Genomic DNA, 24905 nt, shown 5'->3' with positions numbered 1-24905 from the left:
AGAGGTTTTTTTTAAGAGGTTTGACAGAGGGAACTGTAACTGCTTGACAGTATTTCTCTTCATCGTGTTGTGCAGGTGTCTTGTGTCAAAGTGGTGGAGGCTTTCATCACAAGGATTCGTCAGGTGAATCCCATGTTGAATGCAGTGGTAGATGAGCGATTCAATCTGGCCTTGGAGGAAGCCAAACAGGTGGACATACTCCTGGCAGCCAGTACGAAGAGTGTTGAGGAAATAGGACGGGACACACCTCTCCTGGGAGTCCCTCTGACGGTCAAGGAGAGTGTTGCGGTCAAAGGTGAATGAAAAAATATTCGAGACAATGCTAGAGCTTGGTACAACGGAAGCTTGTATTTTTACTACAGTTCATAATACTTTTTGCGCTAAGTACCTAATTACAAAAAAAAGAACAACAACTTTGGCCCGTCTGGGACCGCTAGCGCTGAAGATATTCGTTGTGTTGTGACTTTATAACCCTTTAGTCAGGGCTCTGTCCCCTAGTACTAAATTATCATGGTTTTCTGGATTTTAAGTTTCTTGGACCATCTGAAGTTCTGCAGTCTCTTTAAATGTTTGCAATTTAATCCTGTTGTTTAATCAACTATCCTTTAGGTATGATTTGAAAATAATTTGGAATCAAAATTAATCCGCTCATTACTCGAATCGGTTTTCTTCCCAGGTTGCAGCAACAACGCAGGGCGGATCAAACCCAAAGAACGAATCGCCACGGATGATGCTGAAACTGTGCGGCTCTTGAGACAAGCCGGGGCGATTATCCTATGTGTGACCAACACACCGGAGCTGTGCATGAATTGGGAGACGTTTAATAAAGCCACGGGCACCACTAATAATCCTTACGACACGAGACGGACACCTGGGGGATCTTCTGGTGGAGAGGTAAGCGACATCTTGTTTTTATTTCAGTTTGGGGTTTTGGAAATATTTATTAATGAACGTACCTACAAAATACATTATCTAGTTTGAGTGCCGGACGTCAACTCAAACTAAGTGTGGACACAGCTTTAGATATTTTGTATTTCAGTTTGGGGTTTTGGAAATATTTATTAATGAACGTACCTACAAAATACATTATCTAGTTTGAGTGCCGGACGTCAACTCAAACCGTACGCTGCCTCGACTACATAAATTCACATCTTCACCTCGTCGACTATGTGTGGACACAGCTTTAGATATTTTGTGTTGATAAGGGTTTGACGTCACTAAGGTTTTTATTGACGACCCTCCATTCGGCTACAAGTTACCCGCCTCTTCACATTAATCTCACTTAGGTAGCCTGAGTGGGGCCGGGAAAAGCCAGAGCGGCACGCAATTGCCCAGATGGTCACCCATACAGATACCATTATGTACCTGGTACCTACCACGGATACTGGAATACAACGATATGATTTGAGTTATCAAATCGATCGAACCAGCTGTGATCAAATTTATCAATCTCTAACTCAGTTACGCAGGAAACGTGGGAAAATTCTGGAATTACTCAAGTCTTTGTCAATCAAGAAAGGAATTCTGATTCACTTTTACTTTTTTGAAACCAACGTCATAATGACATCAATGACACTCTGTGAAGATTGTTAAATCCTTCTTGTGTGGATTAAATAGTACTCAGAAAATAAAATCAATGACATGTTTTATTGTACTTGTGAGTGGCCATAAAATCAAAGACGAAAACAATATGCTAAGATTGACACAAGAAAGATTTAACGAGTAATTAAAACTTTAGAGGTCATTCTGGGACAATATTTGTTTTTGTCAATGATGTGTCATAAAATTTCCAAGAATCTTTAATTATTTTTTTTGTGCCAAACCTTTAAACAACAAAAATAAAAACATTCGCCATTAGGTGTTAAATATAATATTACTTACAGCGGAATCTTAGCTTGGTCCTTACCAAATTTATATCATTTTGTCCATGATATTTCACATAAATCACCTACAGCTGAAGGTATTAAGTACAAACATTATTTTATTATTATTTATTTCCATCAAGATTATGTAGGTATTCAATGTAACGAACAAAACGGAGATTTATCTCTATTCAAGTATACAAACATTACAAACATATGTACCTATGAGCTATCGGGTAAGTCCGGTGCCTACCTAGATAGGTATAGTTAACCTACCTGTTACCTACTAATGGATAATGAAGAAGAGTAATCATTTAGATTGAGCTAAGTGTATGTCAACAACAATGACCATCAAGTAGGTCTAATCAAAGTGTCAAGGTCCTTTATATTTACATAAATACCTTACTGTATTAGTACCTACCTCACTGTATTAGAACCTACCTACTGAATGAGATAGATGTTCAAATAACATGAAGGATGTGTGGGTGCAGGACGCATTATTCACCCATAATGTCATTTTTTCCAAGAGGTTTGATAGAGGGAACTGTGTGTGTACCTACCAAGGTCTTATCGCCCCGAAAGGAAGAGAGAAGGAAGACAGGATAGGAGAAAGCCAGCCGGTCCGAGAACGAACATTATCCGTTTAGGATAAAATCCGCCCCGGGCGGGAATCTAACCCGCGGCCTAGCGCTTACAAGGCAGAAGGCAGATGCGCCACCAACGCACCAACCAAGCTAACTAGACTGGCTAATGTCACTTTATTGATTACAAAATGAGAAAAAAAATTCTTGAGTTGGTAACTTGTAACTTGGTAGGTAGGTCTTTTGTTTAGTGGTCGTGGTCTTGACTGATGGTTAGGTGGAAGAGCTTCTCCAGAAGAATGCCTGACATAGATAATACCTTATACCTAATGAGTAATGATGGTTTTACCTAATACCTACGTCTGAATGTAGGTAGCCACCTATAGTTTTTTTTTATTATTATTATGAGTCTGGTTGCTCCTCTCTTGAGAGAGGGTATGCAATTTTATCACTGCGACCTTTTTAGATCTATTGTGACCAGTGTTTTTTTTTTTTTTCCTGTCTGCCTAAACTGGTCCTTGTGATAAGTCCGGTTATGGCAGATATGGGGTTTCAATTTCCTAGTTTACTCCGGCCAGAAGTCAGTCCCTATAGAATAGACTCATCAATTTCATCATGGATATGTTACAGGCCAATTTATTTACCTTTCCTTGGCCTTCATTAGCCTAAAAGTGAAATGAGTTTCTACTTTTAATTTAACTACCTGCACCTATAATCTTCTACCTAATGCACTGGTATGTATGTTTGACGTCTGTGCCTATGACTACATCACCGACCTATCAACGCAAGGTTTGGTTGGATAGGTAGATAAATACGTTGGATCACATCACACATGTAGGAGAGGGTATTATTAATATACCTATTTGTGGGATCTTAGACTTAATATGTATTATACACTGCGTGCATCCTCCCGGAGGGGCTCAGGCAAAGATGAGGTTCAAATAATTATATTGATTCCCTTTCAAAAGGTACATACTTAGAGCTACACTCTAAGTATGTACCTTTTTGAAAGGGAATACATACTTAATAGAGCTACACTCACACCTTGAAGTAAAGTGAAAGTGGTCCTTGAAATAATGAGAAAGCGGTACCGAGGTACAATATTTTTTTATGTCACGGAGGTCTTGAATGTTTCTAGACTTTGTGCGTTCCTTATGTTCGTATGAAGAGAATTGCATATTCTAACTGCAGATGTGCAGAATTGTAGAGATACAAACATGGTAAGAGTTACCACACACCTGAGTCCTGAGTATTGGAATTTCCATGAGATTCAGATTGTTAAGCCTGATTACAGTGATTACCTATCCATCTCTCTATATATCTATTTTTTATTTATTTTCTCCTAGTTTAAAAATATTTGAAGTAGGTATTGTATGGATCAGAATGCAACAATAAATACCTAAATGAAATTATACAAATTTCAAATATCGAAAAATTCACTGCTATATTAACTCTAAATGATTATGTAGGTATTTGTTACCCAATGGTCCATTAATGTTCATTTTGTTCGACAAAATGCTAGTGAGGGGACCTTTGAATATACCTAGTCCCGAGTAGGTTAGAGTCAGAGTGCATTTTTATTTGTCTTGCGTATTACATACAGACCTGATGAGGATGTAAACTTTTTTTAATCCTACCGTGCTGTTTGAACTTGTTTTACGACTACCTAGGTACTTTCTTGTGTTGACTTTTTTTGCTACTCATAGTTTCATACTTTCATTTTGTGTTTCATCCTTTCATTTAAAGTCGATTTCTTGTGTGGAATACTCGTAGATATCGTGAGTGTTGTATTGGTGCCGGTGATAGTTCGTTTCTCCCTTCCGGAGGTGTAGTGTTGTGGTGTTTTCTATCAATATGTTGTCGTACGTTATCAGTGCTTTCGTATGCTACAACAGCAAGATTTTCTCCAAAGGCAATGTGAGTTGATATAAAAGAAATCATTAAATTTGTAGTAGAACATAGCCATTATTGCACTTTGAAACAGTGAGCTTACGAAGTTCTCAGACGGCCATCAGTCAAGGTACAAGTCTACAAGCACCTAAAACGAGTGAAATTTCGATTTCGCATCAGTGTTAGTCACAAAAGTTCGCCTTTACTAATTAACTAATGGACTACTAATAATATAAAAATACTGTGCTAAATTTTACGGCTTGACAAGTTCACTTGGACTCAAAGAATGTGTGTGACGGAAAAAGCTTGCGACTTCAGTCATTAGACCGTCTGAGAGACTAGAAGTGGGAACACTATTCCACCACACACTTTACGACGATCTGTGATAGTCGGAGAGTGATTGGCTAGCCTTCCAAATCGAATGGTAGGTAAAACTTGAGAATTGAGTACATGAGACTGTACCCCTGAGGCAAGGCGTGTTCATTATGGTACGTTTGTTATACAACAGAAAGAAATGCCAATTAACACATACACAAAGAAAAAAATAACAATGATACCAGAGAAAACCGCGGCAAATTAGGTACATATAAGGAAAACTGAGATAATTTAGAAAACAACAGAAACCTAAACAACGCCCAGCAACGATTAATTAGTCAATGCTTCAATTTACAATCTTTTGAACAACACAGGTGGATAATATAAGAATTAAGCAATAAATCTTTTTCCATTTAAGAGATTAGGAAATCTTGATCCAAAAATGCAGTCCTGGATGAATATCCTACATTGTTAGGTATCAAAAGCATTTGCTTGTGATCAGTATGTGAATACGAATTTAACGTCCCTAGGTATAAATTGGGCGGAAATGTCTTATCAAAACACATGGGACGTGGCTTGTACATCATTCTAATTTCTAAATAATAGAGAGATCCCCATTACACCATCCTCTGATGTTCACAGGATTAAACATACCTACATATCAACATAGTACATATCACTTGAACAGAACATCATAACAACCAAAACCTACAAAATTTATGTAGTAGTTATTGTGATATTAACCCATTTCATCAATTTTTAAATAGAAATTTTGTTAATCACGATTGTTCCTACAAAAAGTCGTTCCTCTATTCATTACACAACACTAGATTTATTTTCATGACTTGACCATGGACTTGGACCACGAACTTCCAGATCTGTCCTCTACTGCTCTTACTACCACACTCCAACTTACCAAGGTTGGATCATGTGGGGGAAGGTATAAGGGTGTAAAGCCACTTTTAACAACTTAGGTCTTCTCGTGACGGGGGTGTACATCATTCTAATTTCTAAATAATAGAGAGATCCCCATTACACCATCCTCTGATGTTCACAGGATTAAACATACCTACATATCAACATAGTACATATCACTTGAACAGAACATCATAACAACCAAAACCTACAAAATTTATGTAGTAGTTATTGTGATATTAACCCATTTCATCAATTTATAAATAGGAATTTTGTTCATCACGATTGTTCCTACAAAAAGTCGTTCCTCTATTCATTACACAACACTCGATTTATTTTCATGACTTGACCATGGACTTGGACCACGAACTTCCAGATCTGGCCTCTACTGCTCTTACTACCACACTCCAACATACCAAGGTTGGATCATGTGGGGGAAGGTATAAGGGTGTAACGCCACTTTTAACAACTTAGGCCTTCTCGTGACGGGGGTTTTACCCACCATTGGGCGACCCGCCTCCTCACTACCTCACCCAGCCTGAGTGGAGCCGGGAACCCAGCAGCACGCGATTCCCCAGATGGTCACCATCCTGGTTGTATCATGTGTTGTGATCCTCCAGATGGTCATCCATCCAAGTTGTATCATGAGTTGTCATCAATTTATTCCAAAAAAATCATTAACTAATGCTCTCCTATGTTCTTTTTTCCAGGCAGCCCTATTATCTTCAGGAGCATCCATTGTAGGAGTGGCATCCGATATTGCAGGTTCCTGTAGAATTCCAGCCATGTTCACTGGAGTCTTTGGACACAAACCCAGTCCAGGTAAGCTCAGCCATTCACTATCAGGTAGACCTAACGGGTACGGCTAATCCGCCTGTTAGGTCTATCTGATAGTGTGTGCTCGTCAGGTGGATCTGACAGACGGAACTTTTCAGCCGTACCTGTCGGGTCTACCTGCTAGTGAGTGTATCAAGCGCGCATTGTTTGCAAACGTTTCCAAAGGTTTGCAAACAATGCGCGCTTGGTGTAACATTACCTTTAGATGAATTAGATTAGGAATCTATCTACACTATCTATGTACATGAACATTCAGTTAAGCAGTCGAACGTTGCTAATTTTTAGTCGCGCGATTTGTCGTGCTCCTGACACTAGTGCTATTGCATCAATTATACTCAACGTCTGGTTCTAAACGTATTTAGAATAAAATGAACTTTAACCTTCCCTTTTTTTAGGATTCGTCAGTAACGTAGGTCACATGCCCAGTTCAGAGGACAAGATGTGGAACACCTACTTTACAATCGGTCTGCTGGCCAGATACGCAGAGGACTTACCTCTGGTGTTACATCTCATGATCTCAGACAGGGAACAAGCAAAGTCCCTCAGACTTTTGGAACCGGTAAGTGTAGCATAGAACAGCAGAGGGAACTGTAATGGCTAAGGTCTTATTATCCCGAAATCGGAGAGAAGGAAAACAGGATAGGAGAAAGCGAGCCGTTCCGAGAACGAACATAATCCGTTCAGGATTAAATCCTCCCCGGCCGGGAATCGAACTCGCGGCCTAACGCTTACAAGGCGGACGCTCTACCAACCAAGCCAACCAGGCTGGCGCAAACGACATTTAAGAAATAAAAATATCTCTGAAATAACTTGGGTCCCCCCCCCCCCCCCTTAAGAAAATCCTGGATACGCGCCTCCTAACCTGTGTATGTGGCCCACGAAATACCTGCCAATGTAGCATGTGGTCCTCATACACATGGAAGTTGGAAATGTCTGGTCTAGAATGTCCCTCACCGTTCTCGATTTCAGTTCCAACCTTCAGTGGTAGGTAATTGTGAATATTGTCTTGTCGCTTCTCGTCGTATCCTAAGGTTCTCTCTCTATTCAACCGGATGTCATAATTGTGTTTTTGTTTGGTGCAAACGAACTTTTTTTTTCAAAAGGTTTGACAGAGGAAGACAGGATAGGAGAATGCGAGCCGTTTCGAGAACGAACATAATCCGTTCAGGATTAAATCCTCCCCGGCTGGGAATCGAACTCGCGCACTAGCGCTTACAAGGCAGACGCTCTACCGCAAACGACATTTAAGAAATAAAAATATCTCTGAATTAACTTGGGTACTGTGTTCATTGTCCTAGGTCATCGTCCAGGACATCAAAGTGTTCTACATGGAGGATGACGGATCCTGTACTCTGACAGATGGAGTTGATCTTGACATCAAAGAAGGAATTAGGAAAGCAGTTCATCATCTGGAGTACAAACAGGGCATCAAGGCTCAAAAGGTAAATATTTTATTGTAATCTAAATCATTATTATTATGATTTATTTGTGGTGAAGCTGAGAGCTTATTCACTCTAAGCAATAAGGCCATGTGTGGTCGAAAGGTAATTATGTGTCACAGAATGTTCAGTTGCTCATATGCAGTTCATCATCTGGAGTACAAACAGGGCATCAAGGCTCAAAAGGTAAATATTTTATTGTAATCTAAATCATTATTATTATGATTTATTTTTGTGGTGAAGCTGAGAGCTTCTTCACTCTAAGCAATAAGGCCATGTATGGTCGAAAGGTAATTATGTGTCACAGAATGTTCAGTTGCTCATATGCCATGCCGAACTTTTCTAATCTTAATTAATTTTTCAATTCCGCAAAACTGCGAACCCTCTTGACAGTCCTTGTCATACGTACACGAAAATTAGCTGTAAAAATTTATCCTTTCAAACAAAATAAAATCAAAATAAAGAATCAAGCCGTGTAAAGAGCCTTAGGATATATTGAATTCAAGCCTGAATACAACAAAAACAAGTCTACATACATTAGATGAAACTTGAATACTTTGCATTGCATGGTCAAGCTCCAAGACTTCAAGCTTGACCTAGACTTTGCATCAACTCAAAAGTAAAACTGTTTGTGTCCTCGATACCAAGAAAGAAGCTATGAGTATCTATCTAGACTAGAGTTTTTTACTTAACCTTACAACCAGTATCCAGTATGTAAATACATATGCATATGCATGTATAGCTAATTATTAATAATGTCTTTCGCCCTCAGGTCAATATCGATCTTGAAGATGTTTTCGAACTGGTGTCCATGGTTCTCCTCAAGATGAATGGTATCAATTGTCCGTACCAGGAAGATGATGAACATCCTGAAGTGAGTGTCCAAACAGTAGATACCCATCCAATCACATGTGGAGCTGGTATTGTTATAAAATAATCACGTGCATTTTTCTCGTGGATTCTCGACCAATCCCCCTCTTCTGAAGCAAATTTCCCTTCTTTTTTTAATAGTTCAACTACTAGGTTGCGTGAAAGCGCTTGTACTAAACCATTAAAAATCCAAAATAGCTTATTCTCAACCCTGACAAATAGAGTTTGAGGTTGTTAGTTCAATTCTGATTTCACAAGTAAACTACGCGTACTCATATACCTGCCGACAGCGCAGAGTTGTTTATGAGGCGAGTCCTTTCCTACAGAGACTTGAATTTTTCTTTGGATTGGTTTCGAGCGCTGCTTGCGGGTGTTTTTGATATGGAGCTGAAAAGATTATTTATTTACCGGATGCTGACTCTCTGCTTTCAGGTCTGGTCACACAGTGTCACCAAGGAGGTGCTCAAGTGGTTAATGTTCTCTAGCAAATTCACGACGACCACAGTACTGTACGGCGTCATCAAGAAAGCTGCTGACTGTTTCTCACAGAGGAAAATCGATACACTTCTTGCGAAGAAGAAAGACTTGATGAAAAAGTTCAGGGTGAGTTACCTACTGGGATGAACGTTACGGTTTGAGTCGACATCGATCGACGGCATCGACTATGTGTGGATGTATCTTTACATTTCCCTCTATCAAACCTCCGAGAAAGCCAAGAATGATCATATTTTCTAAGATTAGGTTCAAAATATATATATTTTTTTTTATGAGGTTTGGCAGAGGGAACTGTAACTGCTATGGTCTTATCGTCCCGAAATCGAAGAGAGAAGGAAGACAGGATAGGAGAAAGCCAGCCGTTCCGAGAACGAAAATTATCCCATCAGGATAAAATCCGCCCTGGGCGGGAATCGAACCCGCGGCCTAGCGCTTACAAGGCAGACGCACTACCAACTAAGCTAACTAGGCTGGCTCAAATATATTGATTCCCTTTCAGAAAGGTACATACTTTTATTAATAGAGCTACACTCACGCCTTGAAGTAAAGCGAAAGTGGTCCTTGAAATAATGAGAAAGCGGTACCGAGGTACAATCTTTTTTTATGTACATAAAAAAACACTCACTATTTTTTGAAACTGACAGAATATACTTACTAATTTCATGCATCTCATTTTACCCAGGATATGCTCGGAGACAACGGGGTACTTGCCTTCAACAATCATTTGATCGGACCGATACCGGACCGTGACTGGACCTTGACTGGCACTATAGTGTGAATCATGCTTAAAGAGGCTCCCCTCATACAGGGCAAAGGGGTGTGTCCTGTGAAGTTCTCAGTCTTAAGACAGACTACCAATGTTTCCTCGTTTGGGCCAACTTTACAAGTTCGAGGCACCATACCTTGGCATTGAAGTTATAATGTCCACACTTGTTCATTGGGAAAATCCTACAATGCTGCAGTGAGCACCAAAGTTGTGACATAATAACACAAAGAAACTGCATTTACATTACATTACATAAAGAGGCTCCCCTCATACATAGGTCTAAAAAATCTGACCAAGTCCCTGATGTATCAATAAGTAGGTATTATTGCGTCAGCATTTTATCATTCGTATTGATAGTTAATACAATCATCATTCATGTATACCTACTCCTGATACAGGTATTCAGCAATTTTATCACTTGTGAGGTAGTCAGCAATCGATATTCCTATACTGCCTGTTCGAATATTGCATACATCAACAATCAATAATGTTTCAAAAAAAAGTGTCAATTGTTTTAAAAAATCGTTTACTTTGCCGAATAAAATTATCGTCCACATAGGTAATATTGTCGGTTGGAATTCGCCTAGCAAACAAGGTGTAAGGGTGAGAAGAACAAGGGATTTTGGGTTGTTGATGAACATTGTGAAAAGAAGAACTGAAGGCAAAGAAGAACTAAAGGCAGAAGATGACCAAGAGTTGAACCAAAATTTGTGTTTGATCCCTGACTATAGACAGATCTACAATGTTATGATGTGAATGCTAAACACATTGTATATTATACAAAACTGTATTAACTGTAATTATTGAAATAAACATGGAATCTGAGTAATCTGACAGACGCTCACTGGTACAACAAGAACACAAATTTGTCACTTTTACCGACACATATTTTCTCCTATATACATTAGAGATACAAGGATAACCTTTCAGCCTGGGGGACACAGCACAGAAATCAATAGCCATTCTAGAAACGTAAACAGAGAGAATTGGAGATGAATTCAGAAAAGAAACAAGCAAGAAGAGACAGGCAAGAAATTGACCAATACCTTGTCTACCTTTCAATACAAAATTGATAGGCGGCCAATAGAAAGGGGCGTTCCCTATCCTCGAGTAACGACGTTATTGGAAAAAAATTCTAAATTTTTTCAATACCCGAGAACATATCGGAAAAGGCGCCTGCGTCAATTTTTTCTTCTCCAAAGGAAAACCCCCAACTGTCAAAGAGAAAATTGAAAAAATAAAATTTATTGTACTGAAAAAAGGAAGGTAGAGTGGGGGGGAAAAATCCCCTTAGGATATTTTTCCCCTTTTTTGTACCTGGATACTCTTGTGACTCTATTGAATGCAACATGAAACAGAAGAAATAGAAGAAGGACAAAGCAGAAACAGAAAGACAAGTGAGACATGTGAAGGAGAGACGAGAGATGAGGACAAGGAGAGAGAAAAGAAATGAGAGAAAGTGTCAGAGGAAAAGAAAAAAATAATGAAAGATATATTGAAAAGAGGTTAAAAATAGGGTTTCCTAACGACGAAAAAGAATTTTGCGCAGGTCGAAAAAAAAATACAGAGAAATCCAGAAGAGAGAAGGAAAAAAAAGTGTCTCCTCTCTCGTATGTACTGAAAAAAAAGCTCAAAGTGTTATTCCCGTGTGAAGGAGAGACGAGAGATGAGGAGAAGGAGAGAAAAAAAGAAATGAGAGAAAGTGTCAGAGGAAAAGAAAAAAATAATGAAAGATCTATTGAAAAGAGGTTAAAAATAGGGTTTCCTAACGACGAAAAAGAATTTTGCGCAGGTCGAAAAAAAATACAGAGAAATCCAGAAGAGAGAAGAAAAAAAAGTGTCTCCTCTCTCGTATGTACTGAAAAAAAAGCTAAAAGTGTTATTCCCATCTCTATTTATCTTGGTCTCATATACCATATTCTATCCTTGTTCTAGAAAAAGAACAAATCTACAAAAGAGAAGTCGAAAAAAATATCAGCAAAAACTTTCTGTCCGAAGAAAAGTTCAGAATTTCTCCTCTAGGCTGCGGTACAGGTCGATGTATGATTTGATAATAATTTAAAACATACCTACCTTTTTTATTTCAAAAAAACGAAAGACAAGAAAAATACACATGATAACATACACATCTAGAACATAGTATCTATCAAGAAAGAGATGGGAAATAGGGTAACTTCAATGAGCAAGAGAGAGAAAGAAACAAATTCAAAGATACAATACTCGAATTATTCTATACTAACTTAACAGAAGTATCTTCAGTCGCGAATTCAACTTTGAATTCAACGCATGACGTCACCTGTTGTAAGCGTGTTACAAGAGTAATTCATTTCATAAAAAAATATTTTATACATGTTTTATTTACAATTTTTAAAATTACGTAATTTTTCGGGGTTTTCGGAAATTCGATTTTTTTTCGTGTGACTTTTAACAAAAATTTTTTTTAGTTATTATGATTAACTGTGATTTATAATTTTTATTAAATTTGTTTTGATTTTATCACGTATTTCTGTTTACCTATTTTATTTGTTATTTATTATTTTTTCTGTAAATTGTATCAATAACGAAATTGTCCGATTGATAATTCTTATCAATAAATTTCGGTGTGTTAAAAATTGAACATCAACATCTTTTATTTTCATTTATATCATAAATAATATTGTGCATTCAAAATGGAAAAATAGTGTCAAGCAAAAATAGATCGTTATCAAAATTAAATTTTCAAGCTGATAAGAAAGTGTCAGCTTTAGAGCGAAAAAAGTAAGCAGGTTTTTTGTGAATTCTTGTTAAATTTATTCTTTTGTTTATGAAAAGAATTTACCTATGTAATGATTGAATTCAATGAAACGTTTATCGTTTTTACTTTGTTTGATTAAAGATAAAAAAAGAATTTTATCCTTAATATCAACAACATAATCTTGTACTAAATGAGCTTTAGAGCGAAAAAAGTAAGCAGGTTTTTTGTGAATTCTTGTTAAATTTATTCTTTTGTTTATGAAAAGAATTTACCTATGTTATTATTGAATTCAATGAAACGTTTATCGTTTTTACTTTGTTTGATTAAAGATAAAAAAGAATTTTATCGTTAATATCAACAACATAATCTTGTACTAAATAATTGCCAAGTGAAAAGGTCATTTTAACTTTCTCAGAATCAACAGTTCTAATTAAGATGAATGATTGAAAGATCATGTTCAATTGATACAAAATTATTTTCCTCATGTGTGAAATAACCGATGACATGATTGACATGACAGTACTTCGCCGACGCTTTTAAAGGACTACCGCAAATCATATGACCACGTCATTTTTCCGCTCATGCTTCTAGAAAAAGAACAAATCTACAAAAGAGAAGTCGAAAAAAATATCAGCAAAAACTTTCTGTCCGAAGAAAAGTTCAGAATTTCTCCTGTAGGCTGCGGTACAGGTCGATGTATGATTTGATAATAATTTAAAACATACCTACCTTTTTTATTTCCCACCGATATTCTTGTTCCTACTTCCTTCGAATCCTCCCCTCCTCCTTCTTGGGATGTAAAGGTATTTCTTTATCTTAGCCTCTTAAAATTAGGAATCTATTGGAGGAGCTCTTCCAACCAACCACTGACCTTTTCTTTCCTAGATGTTTTACCGGAGACTCCAGAGAGATCTTGAATGTACCTCGACTTTGTGCGTCCCTTATGTCCTTTGAAGAGCTTTCTTCCTGTTAAGATGACTTTTTCAATCGTCCCCGTAGAAGATTTCTAGATTTCCGATTTTCACCACACATTCTGGGACGCCGAATCAGCAAGATGTCAATGGCTAGATCTATTGGTGGATGTGCCAATATTTTTCTTCTGTTGTAGAAGACGATTCTGAACACTGTAGCCTCGGATCTCAACCACAAAATTTGGGATGTCGAACCAGCAAGATGTCAACACTACATAACAACTTCAGTCTAGTAGCCCTTGGTGACGAATTAAGAAACTTATTCAATGTTAAATCACTGGAATACGAATATGATGTTACTCCAAGTGACAACTGTACTGATGAATATGATGGGGAAGCCACTGTGCCGTTTACACTCGAGCCTGGATTGAATATATCAGAGTGGGAACAAACAAATGCTAATGGAACGGAAAACAGTAGAAAAATGGTTAGCAATGAAGGTATTCTAAGAAATGAATATGTAAATAGAACCCAAAACAGTGGAAATATAGGCCACAATGAACATATTCTAAGAAATTACTATACTACTGGAACCGACCACAGAGGAATCATAGACAGCGATGAACGACCAGTCAGAATTAGGGAACAAGATTACAATGTCCTCCTAGCTGAGAAATACATGAAAGAACTACAAGATCTTGACGAATATGTTGATAAAGTACACAATAAAATCAACGCAACTCATTTGAAATTCACTCAACTCTTTGATAAGCTCTCCTACAGCATGAGTAAGTTTAAAGGTTTAAAGTTTTACTTATTTGAGGCTTGTGCTTTTTTATACTGCTCGAGTAGCGCTAGATTCGTAGAAGCTCAACCCATATTTAGGACTGTTGCCCCTACACGTAAGCCTCAGAGTAGGCCTTTTGTGTTGGAGGTAATAGAGCTAGGTCGCGTCTTCAATTCCCGCCCGGGGCGAACATTATCCCATACAGATAAGGTGCGTTTTCGGAACGACTGGCTTTTTCCTATCCTGTCTTCCTCCTCTCTGATTTCGGGACAACACCTACATTGTTACAGTTCCCTCTATCAAACCTTTAATGGCCAATGCCAATCTTAGCACGGTGTCAAGAGTTAGCACGGTGTCAAGGGTTTTCTTTGACGAACCCATTTGATTTAAACAAGCCAGTATGTCTTGCACTCTGGATTAACTGAAAACTCTCTGCGCTAAGATCGAGCATTACATTACATGCCTCGGTGATGTAGTGGTTAAGGCGCTCGCCTGGTAAACAGGAGGGCGTGGGTTCAATCCCAGCCGAGGTATGGAATTTTATCCTCAATATAATTTGAGAATTTGACCACAATAATAGTAGTAGCCTACTGCTGGAGTAAAGGGACTTTTCAGTCCTATGTGAGCAGTATAAATAAGCACTATTATTATTATTATTATTATTATTTTTTATTTCACAATAATTCTGCCAAGCTATACTACATGGTTAGCTTGAAGGATTAGCCAATCAATCCCAAATTCGGAAAAACAAAGTTGAAGCATTAGACTCATTAGAGGATGTGTCATTTTTCCAACATAAATATAAGAGTACTTAATTTTAAGAAATGATCTGTAGTGAAACTTAGTCTGGCTAGGAGACTTTTAACAGGTAGAATACCAGCCTGAATTTCCCTTGCTAAAGAAATAGCAAAGGTTGAGTGCGAAGGGCATCCACTCGTAAAATTTGTAGCCAAAACCAAATGTCAGCCCAAAGCAATCACCCTAGTTAGGGCTGATTGAGAGGCTGACGAAAAACGCCGACCCCGTCTGTACACGGAAAAAGGCGAAGAAAAAGAAGATTTGTAGTGAAACTTCCTTTTTTTTTTTTTCTTCTTCCCGAAATTAATGGAATACTTCTTACTTAGGTAACAGGTGGAAGTCCTCAGGTCCGGAGTTCGAGCTCCGCCACTGGCGCTTAAAGTTTTGAAAGGAAATACATCACTATTGAACCGTCCGTCGCGATGTTAGGCCAGGTGAGACCGTTGCTACAATGCCTCGCGCCTGAATAATTACCGTCCTGCAGGAATTGATGGTCAAGGCTGCGGCGTAAGAATAACAACATCCTATTCTGCAAGACTGAAAAAAAACAGCAACCTGCAACTTGTAGACATAGGAGAGATTTGAATTATTACCTCCTACCTATAATAAGTGAACTGAAAAGAAAAAAAAAATCTTTAGTCGATATGCATGTACCTCTCCTTATTAGACCAAAATTTAGCAAAATTTGAAAAAAAAAAAAAAAAAAAAAAATCCTTTAGTCGATATGCATGTACCTCTCCTTATTAGACCAAAATTTATGAACATGTACGATAGTTTGCCCTAAAACTCTCCGTTGAATACAAGGGAGAGTTTGAATACGTTCAAGGGTTTTCAGACTTTTCGGCCTTTCTGTAACACTGCTCCTCAGAGTCCACACTACGGTCGATCGACGTCAAATCAATGACGTTTTATTGTGCTGCATTGTTGGTTTCAGTTTGTTACGAATACTCTAGAATGAATAGGTGAATTCCTGCCGCAGTTTTGTTTACATTTAGTTGTAAATATACGTAATTATGTTTGTAAGGTGTTCATTCCTATAGCTCTTATTGTTTTCAATTGTCCGTGCTTCGTATGGAAATAATATCCGCTTTACAGGGCTGTAAATATTACAGGACCGGGGGCCCAGAGAAGAGCCTTGGGTGTAAACGGATTTTTAATTATTACACATGATTTCTTTTAGTCCTTATTTGAGCAAAAGAAGAAAGAACTGATATTAAAATTGTGAATATTTTTCTCTTAGTTAATCCGTCTATTTGTCTGTTGGTTGTTGTAAATATCGAAGCATTACCTCTTTTTGATTAAATTTGCCAAAATTTGAGAGAGGAGAGAAGGAAATCGTTTCGTTAGTTCTCTGTCACAAATTGGCCTACGGAGTCCTTTTTTCGAGCGAGTTAGGGTAAGTGTACCATTTATTCGCCCACCTAAGCAACTGCTGAGGCTTATCAATAAGGATTGTTAATTAATAAAAACTCAACACAAACAATTATTGCTAAAGTACAACCAGCTTAACACAAACAATTTTATTATTGCTAAAGTACAACCTAGCTTCAGCAAGGTACTACACTGGGACCACCTAATTTAACGTAAATTTTCATACAAAGCATAATTTGCTCAATTTGGACTCAGCAAAATATAACTTGAAGTAAACATTGAATTAACAGTGCTAAAAGGGGAGTACGATTCGGATATATTGTACCTAATTCAGTAATTGTTTAACAATGGGTGCCATCTTCTTATCAATGTTATCATGCATTCTCGAATATAACACCAAGAGGGTTGTTCACCAGTGCTATTCAAAAATTGTAGTCATAAAAACAAAAATTAGAAAAATAAATGTGGGCAGGTGGGCCAATAAATGGTACGTTTTTAAGGTGGGCGAATAAATGGTACACTTAACCTATACAGTTCACTGAATCCGGCCCCAGCACTGAATACAGCCCACGACGGTCATAATCCCTTCTGTGCCCGTTGTAGTAATGTACTCTAAAGAGCAATAGAGGATATCAAGGCATTTGCAGCAATGCCAGCTTAAGTAGTCTTCTGCAGATTATGACGATGGGTCAGCTCCCTGGTTAGGGGTCACTGCGGCTCGCCTTGCACGCGGGAGACCCGGGTTCGATTCCCGGCGGGGTCAAGAAATTTGTATCATCCAAATGATTGACTCCATGACTGGCTGTTGCGGGGCCCACTCAGCCTCGTTGGGAAAATGATCAGCCTCGTGAGGAAAATGAGTAGCTATGACATATAAATGCGCATAGCGACCGGTGCCAGCATGGTAGGTAAACATTCCAATGGAAAAGCAGAATTTTGAATTTGGACAAATCATATCGAAATATGGAATTGTAAATACTTTTCCATACTTTGGTGATTTAGGGCATAGCTATCATTGATAAGTTGATAACTTCCTGTTTATAAGTTGTCAACTTCTGACCATTTTAAATGTTTCTGGCATTTCCCAAAAACTTGAAAATTTATTTATAAAGCTTGTACACACTGAATAAATTTCAAAATACCTAATTGATATCTACCAATAATGATTAGGAAATAATTAATAATAAAACACCTCAAATACGTGTTTAAGTGGTTCAGTTTGGTCAACTCAGTAATGTTTTGATAACACGATATTTCACAGATAAGCAGGCAAATAGACCAAAACAAACCCATTATCTTTGAAAGATGAAGTTGGTCTCCTTGATACAATGGGTAAAACATTCAAATAACGATCAATAAAAGACCTTAAATAATGTCTATAGCTCTCCATTTATAAAATATTTCTAGTTATACCAACCTGGATCAATGGAGGTAATAATTATTGGATTTTATTTGTCAAATTATTTCTTGTGAGTACCTGAACTATAATGATATCATTTAAGATATTGAATTCACTTTTTTGAAATAGTTATTTTCCTAACATCCCAAGGTTGGTCATTTTTAGAACAAAGAAACACCAAACTTTTTGCTAGTTTGCGGAATTGAATTATTTTGACTCAATTTGTTGAAGGTTTCTTTCATAAAAATTCTGTCGTCCATAGTAATTCTAATGGAATGCTGATAAAATTAGTTGATGAACAAAAAACTAGGTAAATTCTCTTCAAAATATTTTTATATTATGACTTTATGACGAACTTAATTAACAACTGAACAACATGATTCCAATTAGGTAGGTACCTATTTCCAATATTATTATTAGTGGATGTGCTAAAATTTCACCGCGTTAAGATAAAGTGAGTTGAGGTGATTTGACATCTCCACCAAAGTGATATTTCGAATACAAGAAGTGAAAAAGACATCTCCACCAAAGTGGTATAATTTCTAGTAGGTACAAGAAGTACAAAAGTGCAATGAGAAGAAAGTGCATTGTAAATGTGAATCATATTTGGTTAAAAATGGTTTTACAATTTTTTCAAATTACCATTTTTGGGGTTTTTTGTCTAGGTACTTGAAATCATTAAATAATCACACACTCAGATTTTTTCCTGGGTATTTCTACACCATTTGTCGATCCTTCAAAGAAAGTTTAGGCCCATGCCTACCTTAGCAACAAAAACATACGGAGAGCACTTGTATTTTTTCTAGGGCGTGAAAAGTTTTCATGAAAAGGGTCACTAGATCAAACTTTTCGGAGGGGGGGAGAGATGGAAAAATAAAATACCTATATCCAGTGGTGAGCAAATATTTTATACAAGGGTGAGAATAAATGACAGGGACTTTGGGAAGGCTGAAAGTTTTCCGTTTGGGGATGATGATTGGGCAGGATACAGGAATAAGTAGGAACAAGATAGGATACGGGAGGATAAAATAAGTATTGGGCAGGATATATTAACGGGAATTTCATAATCTGATGTTCATTTTAGGTTCTCAGTGGGTTTTCTTTGAATTCCAAAAGAAAAATTCAAATAGGTATTTACACAAAAAACAAAATCAAGTCAAAACTGTACCAACAAGTGATTCGACTGATACTTTTAAACCAAAGATAAAAAATATTCCAACAAGTGATCTTTTGGTCAAATACCTAAATGGGGTAATTTAAGGAATGTTAATAAAGAAATCAGACTTTAAAAGGTTATATTGAAAAGAAATGGCTTCACAATTTTATGACTTTATTGTGTTCAATTTAGTTTAAAAGATTACCTTAATTTGAAAGAATCTCGAATTTCATTGGCAAAATGGGAAAAAAAAAAAAAAAAAAAAAAAAAAAAAAAAACTGGTGTGAACATCACACGACTTTCCTGTTTTCTTGTCAAAGTTCGACTTTTCTCGTCAAAATTAATATGTTATTGTAATAATTTTATTTATATTTCAATAATTATGAAATGATAATTCTTTTACTTATACATCCACACATAAGAAGATTATTGTTAATCATGTGAATTTTGATTTCTTTGCTTATTTTTCCTCACTAGATTTATCTAATAAAATATTGAATAATGATGGGAACTCTATTAAAGTAGTATCAATAAAGTTATTATTAACGATAAAATAATATTAGATCGAAGAAGATGTAGGCAGCTAACAATGATTCACAGCCTATTCACAGGAAATCTCAGAGAAAATCATAAAGTATAATAACTATAAAATAAAAAATATGACCAATTGTCCTTGATCACTGGCACAATGCAAAGATAGCCTAAGAATCCCAAGATACATTGATTTCAAACAAAAACGAAAAAGCTACTGTACTTGTCATGTTTTTGGCCTTTTGGTACTGATTGGTAACAATGTTACGTCTTCTAACTAAAGTCTAGACATTTAGTTATTCGAAACCAATAACTTCCAACCATACCTACCAACTTCACCAAAAGTTCCAGCAATATGTTTACAATCACCCCAAACCGAGCATACTTTCAAAACACGGGCAACCATTACAGCCATTCCGATTTCCCAAATCAATAATATCGTAAAATTTACAGCGCCTTTAAAAAATCGAATAAATTTGCGAATAAATAATATTCGCAATAAAATAATATACAGGATGTAAATCGAGATATTTTTGAAAATAAGATTTGAGATTCAAGTTTCATTATCAAATTTAATAAGAGGTTAGAGGTTTAGGTCCTTAAATTAGCTTTATAAATGGGGTAATTTAAGGAATGTTAATAAAGAAATCAGACTTTAAAAGGTTATATTGAAAAGAAATGGCTTCACAATTTTATGACTTAATTGTGTTCAATTTAGTTTAAAAGATTACCTTAATTTGAAAGAATCTCGAATTTCATTGGTCGAAAGCACCTTAACAATTACTAACACCTCAACTTCCTGGAAACAGTAAACCCAAAATTAGCTTTAAGGATAGGAAATTAGGAATCTTGCTGTCTTGATGATAATTCTATGCGTGTCACGTAAAAATGAATGTCTTCTTTGAGCCTATCTAAAAGTAAAACAGAACTAGACAATAGTATATTAAGCTCCATCTACTTCAGCAGATATGAAAGAATGTGAACAAAACAATAAAAATGTTGATATCATTTTAGTTCTAATTTATTGTCCTAGGCTGAAATTCCATATGACAAATCGGTCTCGACCAACTTTGACAGAATCCTGTACCTATTCAAATTCAAAACAGCACTAAAACAATTAAGTTTTAACGTCCCGATGATTTTGATCAGACTTCGATATGGATTTGGAGAGACCTCCCATTGGGACATTAAATGTGAAGACGAAAAAGTTTACAACTTGGTTCATTTGGATATTAAGAGTTTTATGTTCCAAATCAAATAGCCTCCCATTGGGACATTAAATGTGAAGACGAAAAAGTTTACAACTTGGTTCGTTTGGATATTAAGAGTTTTATGTTCCAAATCAAATAAGTCAATAGAGTCAGCGATGGTTGCGTCAAAAATAATTCAGATAATGTCAAATTTCTGATCTTCGATTGATGGTCAAGTGGGAAAGTGATTTGAAGATTTTGAAGTCTTCTTCAAGGGTCCACTGTACAGACAACTTGTCTACTCTTGGAGAAATCTATGAATTTCTTATTTTCAAGATCTTTGCCATTTTTTACTTTCCTTATCCTATTATTATTTCCAATTTCTTCTAATTCAACAATAACCATGTGAGCCTCAATAAAAGCCATTAGGACGATTGAGATTATAGCTTCTATCCTATTCAAACATGGCAAACGTTACATTCGTCAAAGAACGGGTTAATGTATTAAATTTGGTAAATACCTCCGTATAGGTAGTATCGAGTTCGACTACATTGAACAAGGTTATTATTGAAAGTACGAATATAAATTTATCTTTGATACTTTTATTTGCTTCCCATAGTTTTATTATTTGCTTAGCCTGGAGATTGTGGAGATCTTCTGCAATTTTGTGGTCAATAATTTTATTGTCTTTATTTATGATTGCCTTGGAGGTTTCTGTTTGGAAGATTCTCTACCTCTGGGATCGTCTTCTTTTACTAGTGGTCAGTTTATTTCTTCTTTTTCCTTTCTGTTTACCTTCTTCTTGATCTTGTCTTTCTTGGTCTGTTCATTATGTTTATCATATTCATCTTTCTTTCTGTTGACATTTTTTATTTGTTTACTATCATCAATACATTTGGAATTTATTGTTTTCTCTTCTGCTCATGATGTTGTATTTGGAGTCCTTTATTGTGAAAACGATCATGAATGTTGTTTTTTTATTGTTTAATTTGAATATTGGGCTGTGAACTTGTTTTCAGCCTGTTTCATTGTATATTTGGTACCACGGTGTGCCATTTGTGTTTTTATGTCTGCTATATGGTGAACAACAAAAATATGTTAAAGAATTCCAACCATTCTAAATGAGGTAGAAAAAAAAAAAGTTCAAACCTAATAGCAATCCCTATATCAGGCCCGATCAAAAAATATTTGGAAGGAAAATTCACAGAGAAACCCTCTCTTTGGAACCATTTCTGATGGAGATCTCAAAATACCTTCAAAGTTGAAAAATGTGTATGAAAGTGTGGTTTTGAAAATTTAGCACATCCACCAATATTGGACACATGAAACCCTGGAAATGAAGTTGTTCTGTTGGCTTTGTTTATTTTTACAAATGAAATGTATTAATTTATTTTTAATTTACAAATGAAATGTAATTTACAAATGAAATGTATTAATGAAATGTATTAATTTATTTTTACCTACTAGGTATCCTAGTATCCAATAATAATAAAAACGGTAAGAATAATTTTAATACATAGGATGTCTAATATAAACCTAACAAATAATTGATTTCATTGTTTTATTTAATCTTTAAATCATTGAATTTGTTTAAGCATTTGTATAATTTGTCTATTAAAGTAAGAGAAATACTTAGATAAAAGTCATTTTCCCTTGCCCTACCCCTAAACTGAGACTGTTGACATGAAGTTTAAATAGAGTTATACCAAATCTTCAATAGTGTTCACAAAATTCATATACAACTCCTAAATACCCCCAAAGGGCCAATCAACGAGCCTGGACAACGTGAAAATGCCCCTATGGTATTTTATGACATAATCCCTGCTACCTTAGGCCAGGGGGTAAGGGTCCACCCTTTTTTTTATACACCTATTTATTGTTTCGATAAACCTACCCTTAGGTTCCAGGGGTAGAAAAAAAAATGTTTGAAAATGTTAACACCTATTACTTTCTCATTCCTGCTGCCTACTCTTGTCTGACCCCCTACTATTTCCCTCTTTTGTGAAAGCAATTTTCAGAAATACCTTTTCCATATAGGTATTTTTAATATTTTTATCGTTTTTATTTCTTTCAATTAGCCTTTTAGAAAAGCAATACATTTTTTTCTTCTTCTTCTTCTTTTTCATCCGTAGTCTAATATTCTACGTCCTACCTATCGACATTATTATTGTGTTTAACTTTTCATGGAGCTTCCTGTATCAGGGATTTCTTTACTTCATTTTGATCACACATACTTTGAGATCTTGGACGTACTTTTGAATTAATTGGAATATTTTGTGAATGGGTCAGAAAGACAGAATCTATTCAATTGGTAGGAAATTACTACCAAGAACGTCTTAAAACAATCAAAAATTACCTAAAGAGATAAAAAGAAATACTAATTATGTACATAATCATGCTGATAATGATATTGATAATAATTCCAAGGTGGTTACTAGAGATAGAGAATTGATCGACTTGGCAAAGACATACTAGGAGTTCTCAATGAATGGGACAGAGTTCATAAAAGCCAAGACGAACAAATATAAGAATAATTCCTTTGAAGCTACATTTAACATTGTAATAAATAATACCACAAGAAACCATGTCCCTATGAAACATTGAACATATTAAGCATACAAGTAATGTAAAAGAACACAACACACAACGCATTATAGAAAATGTTAAAAAGTTGTTTTATTGAAAAATAATAAAAAGACAATACAATGTGCATAATAGCACAATGAATCTTAATCTTTCATCTCAATATCGGTTTTAGCACGTGGGTAGTTTTGTCTCTCGTGGTTCGAGAAGTCGACTGTGTAGGTGGGATGTCATGCGTTCGAGTTCCTAGGTGGCCCACTTTTTTCTCAATAAGATGAACCCTCGCCTGGGAGCAAAGGTCAAGCTTGTGTTTTTATTATTTGTTCAGAAAGACGGATCTAATGAATAATGCCACGAGGATATTCAATTTGAGACGAAAAGTCTAATCGAAAACAATTAGAAGCGTGTGGGCCGCCAGTCAACAAGTCTGAACTGATTCAGAATCCCATAATGATTTTTACTAATATTGAAAACAATGTGATACATGGGAATGATGGTTTATTTTTATTGTTTTAACAAATTTGATTTTGTTAGAAAAAAATCAGAACAATGGGTCTTGTTTTTTTGTTTGAACTCTCTCTATAATTCTCTCTCCTGTTCCCAATAACAATAAAACAATAAATTTGATATTTAGTATTTATATTTCGTGTGTTGTATAACATCGAGGTAGATTTTGTGTTAAAATGTGGTTACTCATCGCTCAAGATCTTCTGATGCATGACAATCACATGAAATGTGACACAAGTCGAAAAAAACTGTCCAAAGATACAATAAAATTGACACAAAGTGTGAAATATCATGCGTTACTAGAATAATTATAATCGAATTTGGTATACCTTTTTTGTGTAATTGTCTGATAAAACCTACAAAATTTACTTGTTTAAAAGTTGAAAATTACATAACAATTAACAAATGAACACATCACAATAATAGTTATTAAAAGAATTGCTCTCTGACCATTCTAAAATCGTAAAAAAAGTTTTCTAATAAATCAGGAATTATTAATCTCGTCTTTCATTTTCTTTGTTTCAGCACTGAATTCGACAACTTTTTGAGGATCCTCTTGTCATCAGATTCACAGTAAAATTAAGGGATTCAATTCTCAACTCAACTTGCTACTAAAATTTTTAGAATAATTCATTACTTACATATCACGTACACAGTTTTAAAGGTTTTAATATTATCCGTGTCAAAGAGTATAAAATATAACTAGAGTAAATTTAAAGAATATTTTCTAAATCGAAAATAACAATAAATTAATTACATTTTTTGGTCCTCCGAGCCGGATTAAACCACGTGGTTGTTCATAGATAAAACCAATTCAGGGAATCTAAAGTTTCAGTAATTTCAACTATAACTAGTTTTTCAAATTTCGAATAAAATTTTTTTCTTCACACTAGAGTTTTTCACTAAAATCCAATAAAGTCAAATGTGTGTTTTAATAAATTGCTGAATTTGATGTTGAAAACGTTCTA

At 35.9% G+C, this 24905-nt stretch overlaps 1 protein-coding gene and 1 long non-coding RNA gene across 2 annotated transcripts; both read left to right on the top strand.

Annotated features, from left to right (window-relative positions):
* The first annotated feature begins 78 nt into the window (after positions 1-78).
* Positions 79-10458, top strand: LOC103512002 (fatty-acid amide hydrolase 2-like). The gene is made up of 9 exons (XM_026825595.1): positions 79-295; positions 677-894; positions 6274-6385; positions 6796-6959; positions 7699-7842; positions 8612-8713; positions 9142-9312; positions 9887-9907; positions 10369-10458. Exons 1-9 carry the CDS (start codon positions 133-135, stop codon positions 10456-10458), a joined length of 1185 nt encoding a protein of 394 aa, XP_026681396.1. The 5' UTR covers positions 79-132.
* Positions 10459-12393: 1935 nt separating this feature from the next.
* On the top strand, positions 12394-24516 carry LOC113468581. Its single transcript, XR_003392281.1, has 2 exons — positions 12394-12727; positions 24463-24516. It is a non-coding gene; the product is annotated as an uncharacterized LOC113468581 (long non-coding RNA).
* Positions 24517-24905: the final 389 nt, after the last annotated feature.

This window comes from Diaphorina citri, unplaced genomic scaffold (genome assembly GCF_000475195.1).
Source record: "Diaphorina citri unplaced genomic scaffold, Diaci psyllid genome assembly version 1.1 scaffold779, whole genome shotgun sequence".
Classification (NCBI taxonomy): domain Eukaryota; kingdom Metazoa; phylum Arthropoda; class Insecta; order Hemiptera; family Psyllidae; genus Diaphorina; species Diaphorina citri.
Note: the sequence above shows the minus strand (reverse complement) of the source record. Positions and strands in the feature narration are given on the sequence as shown.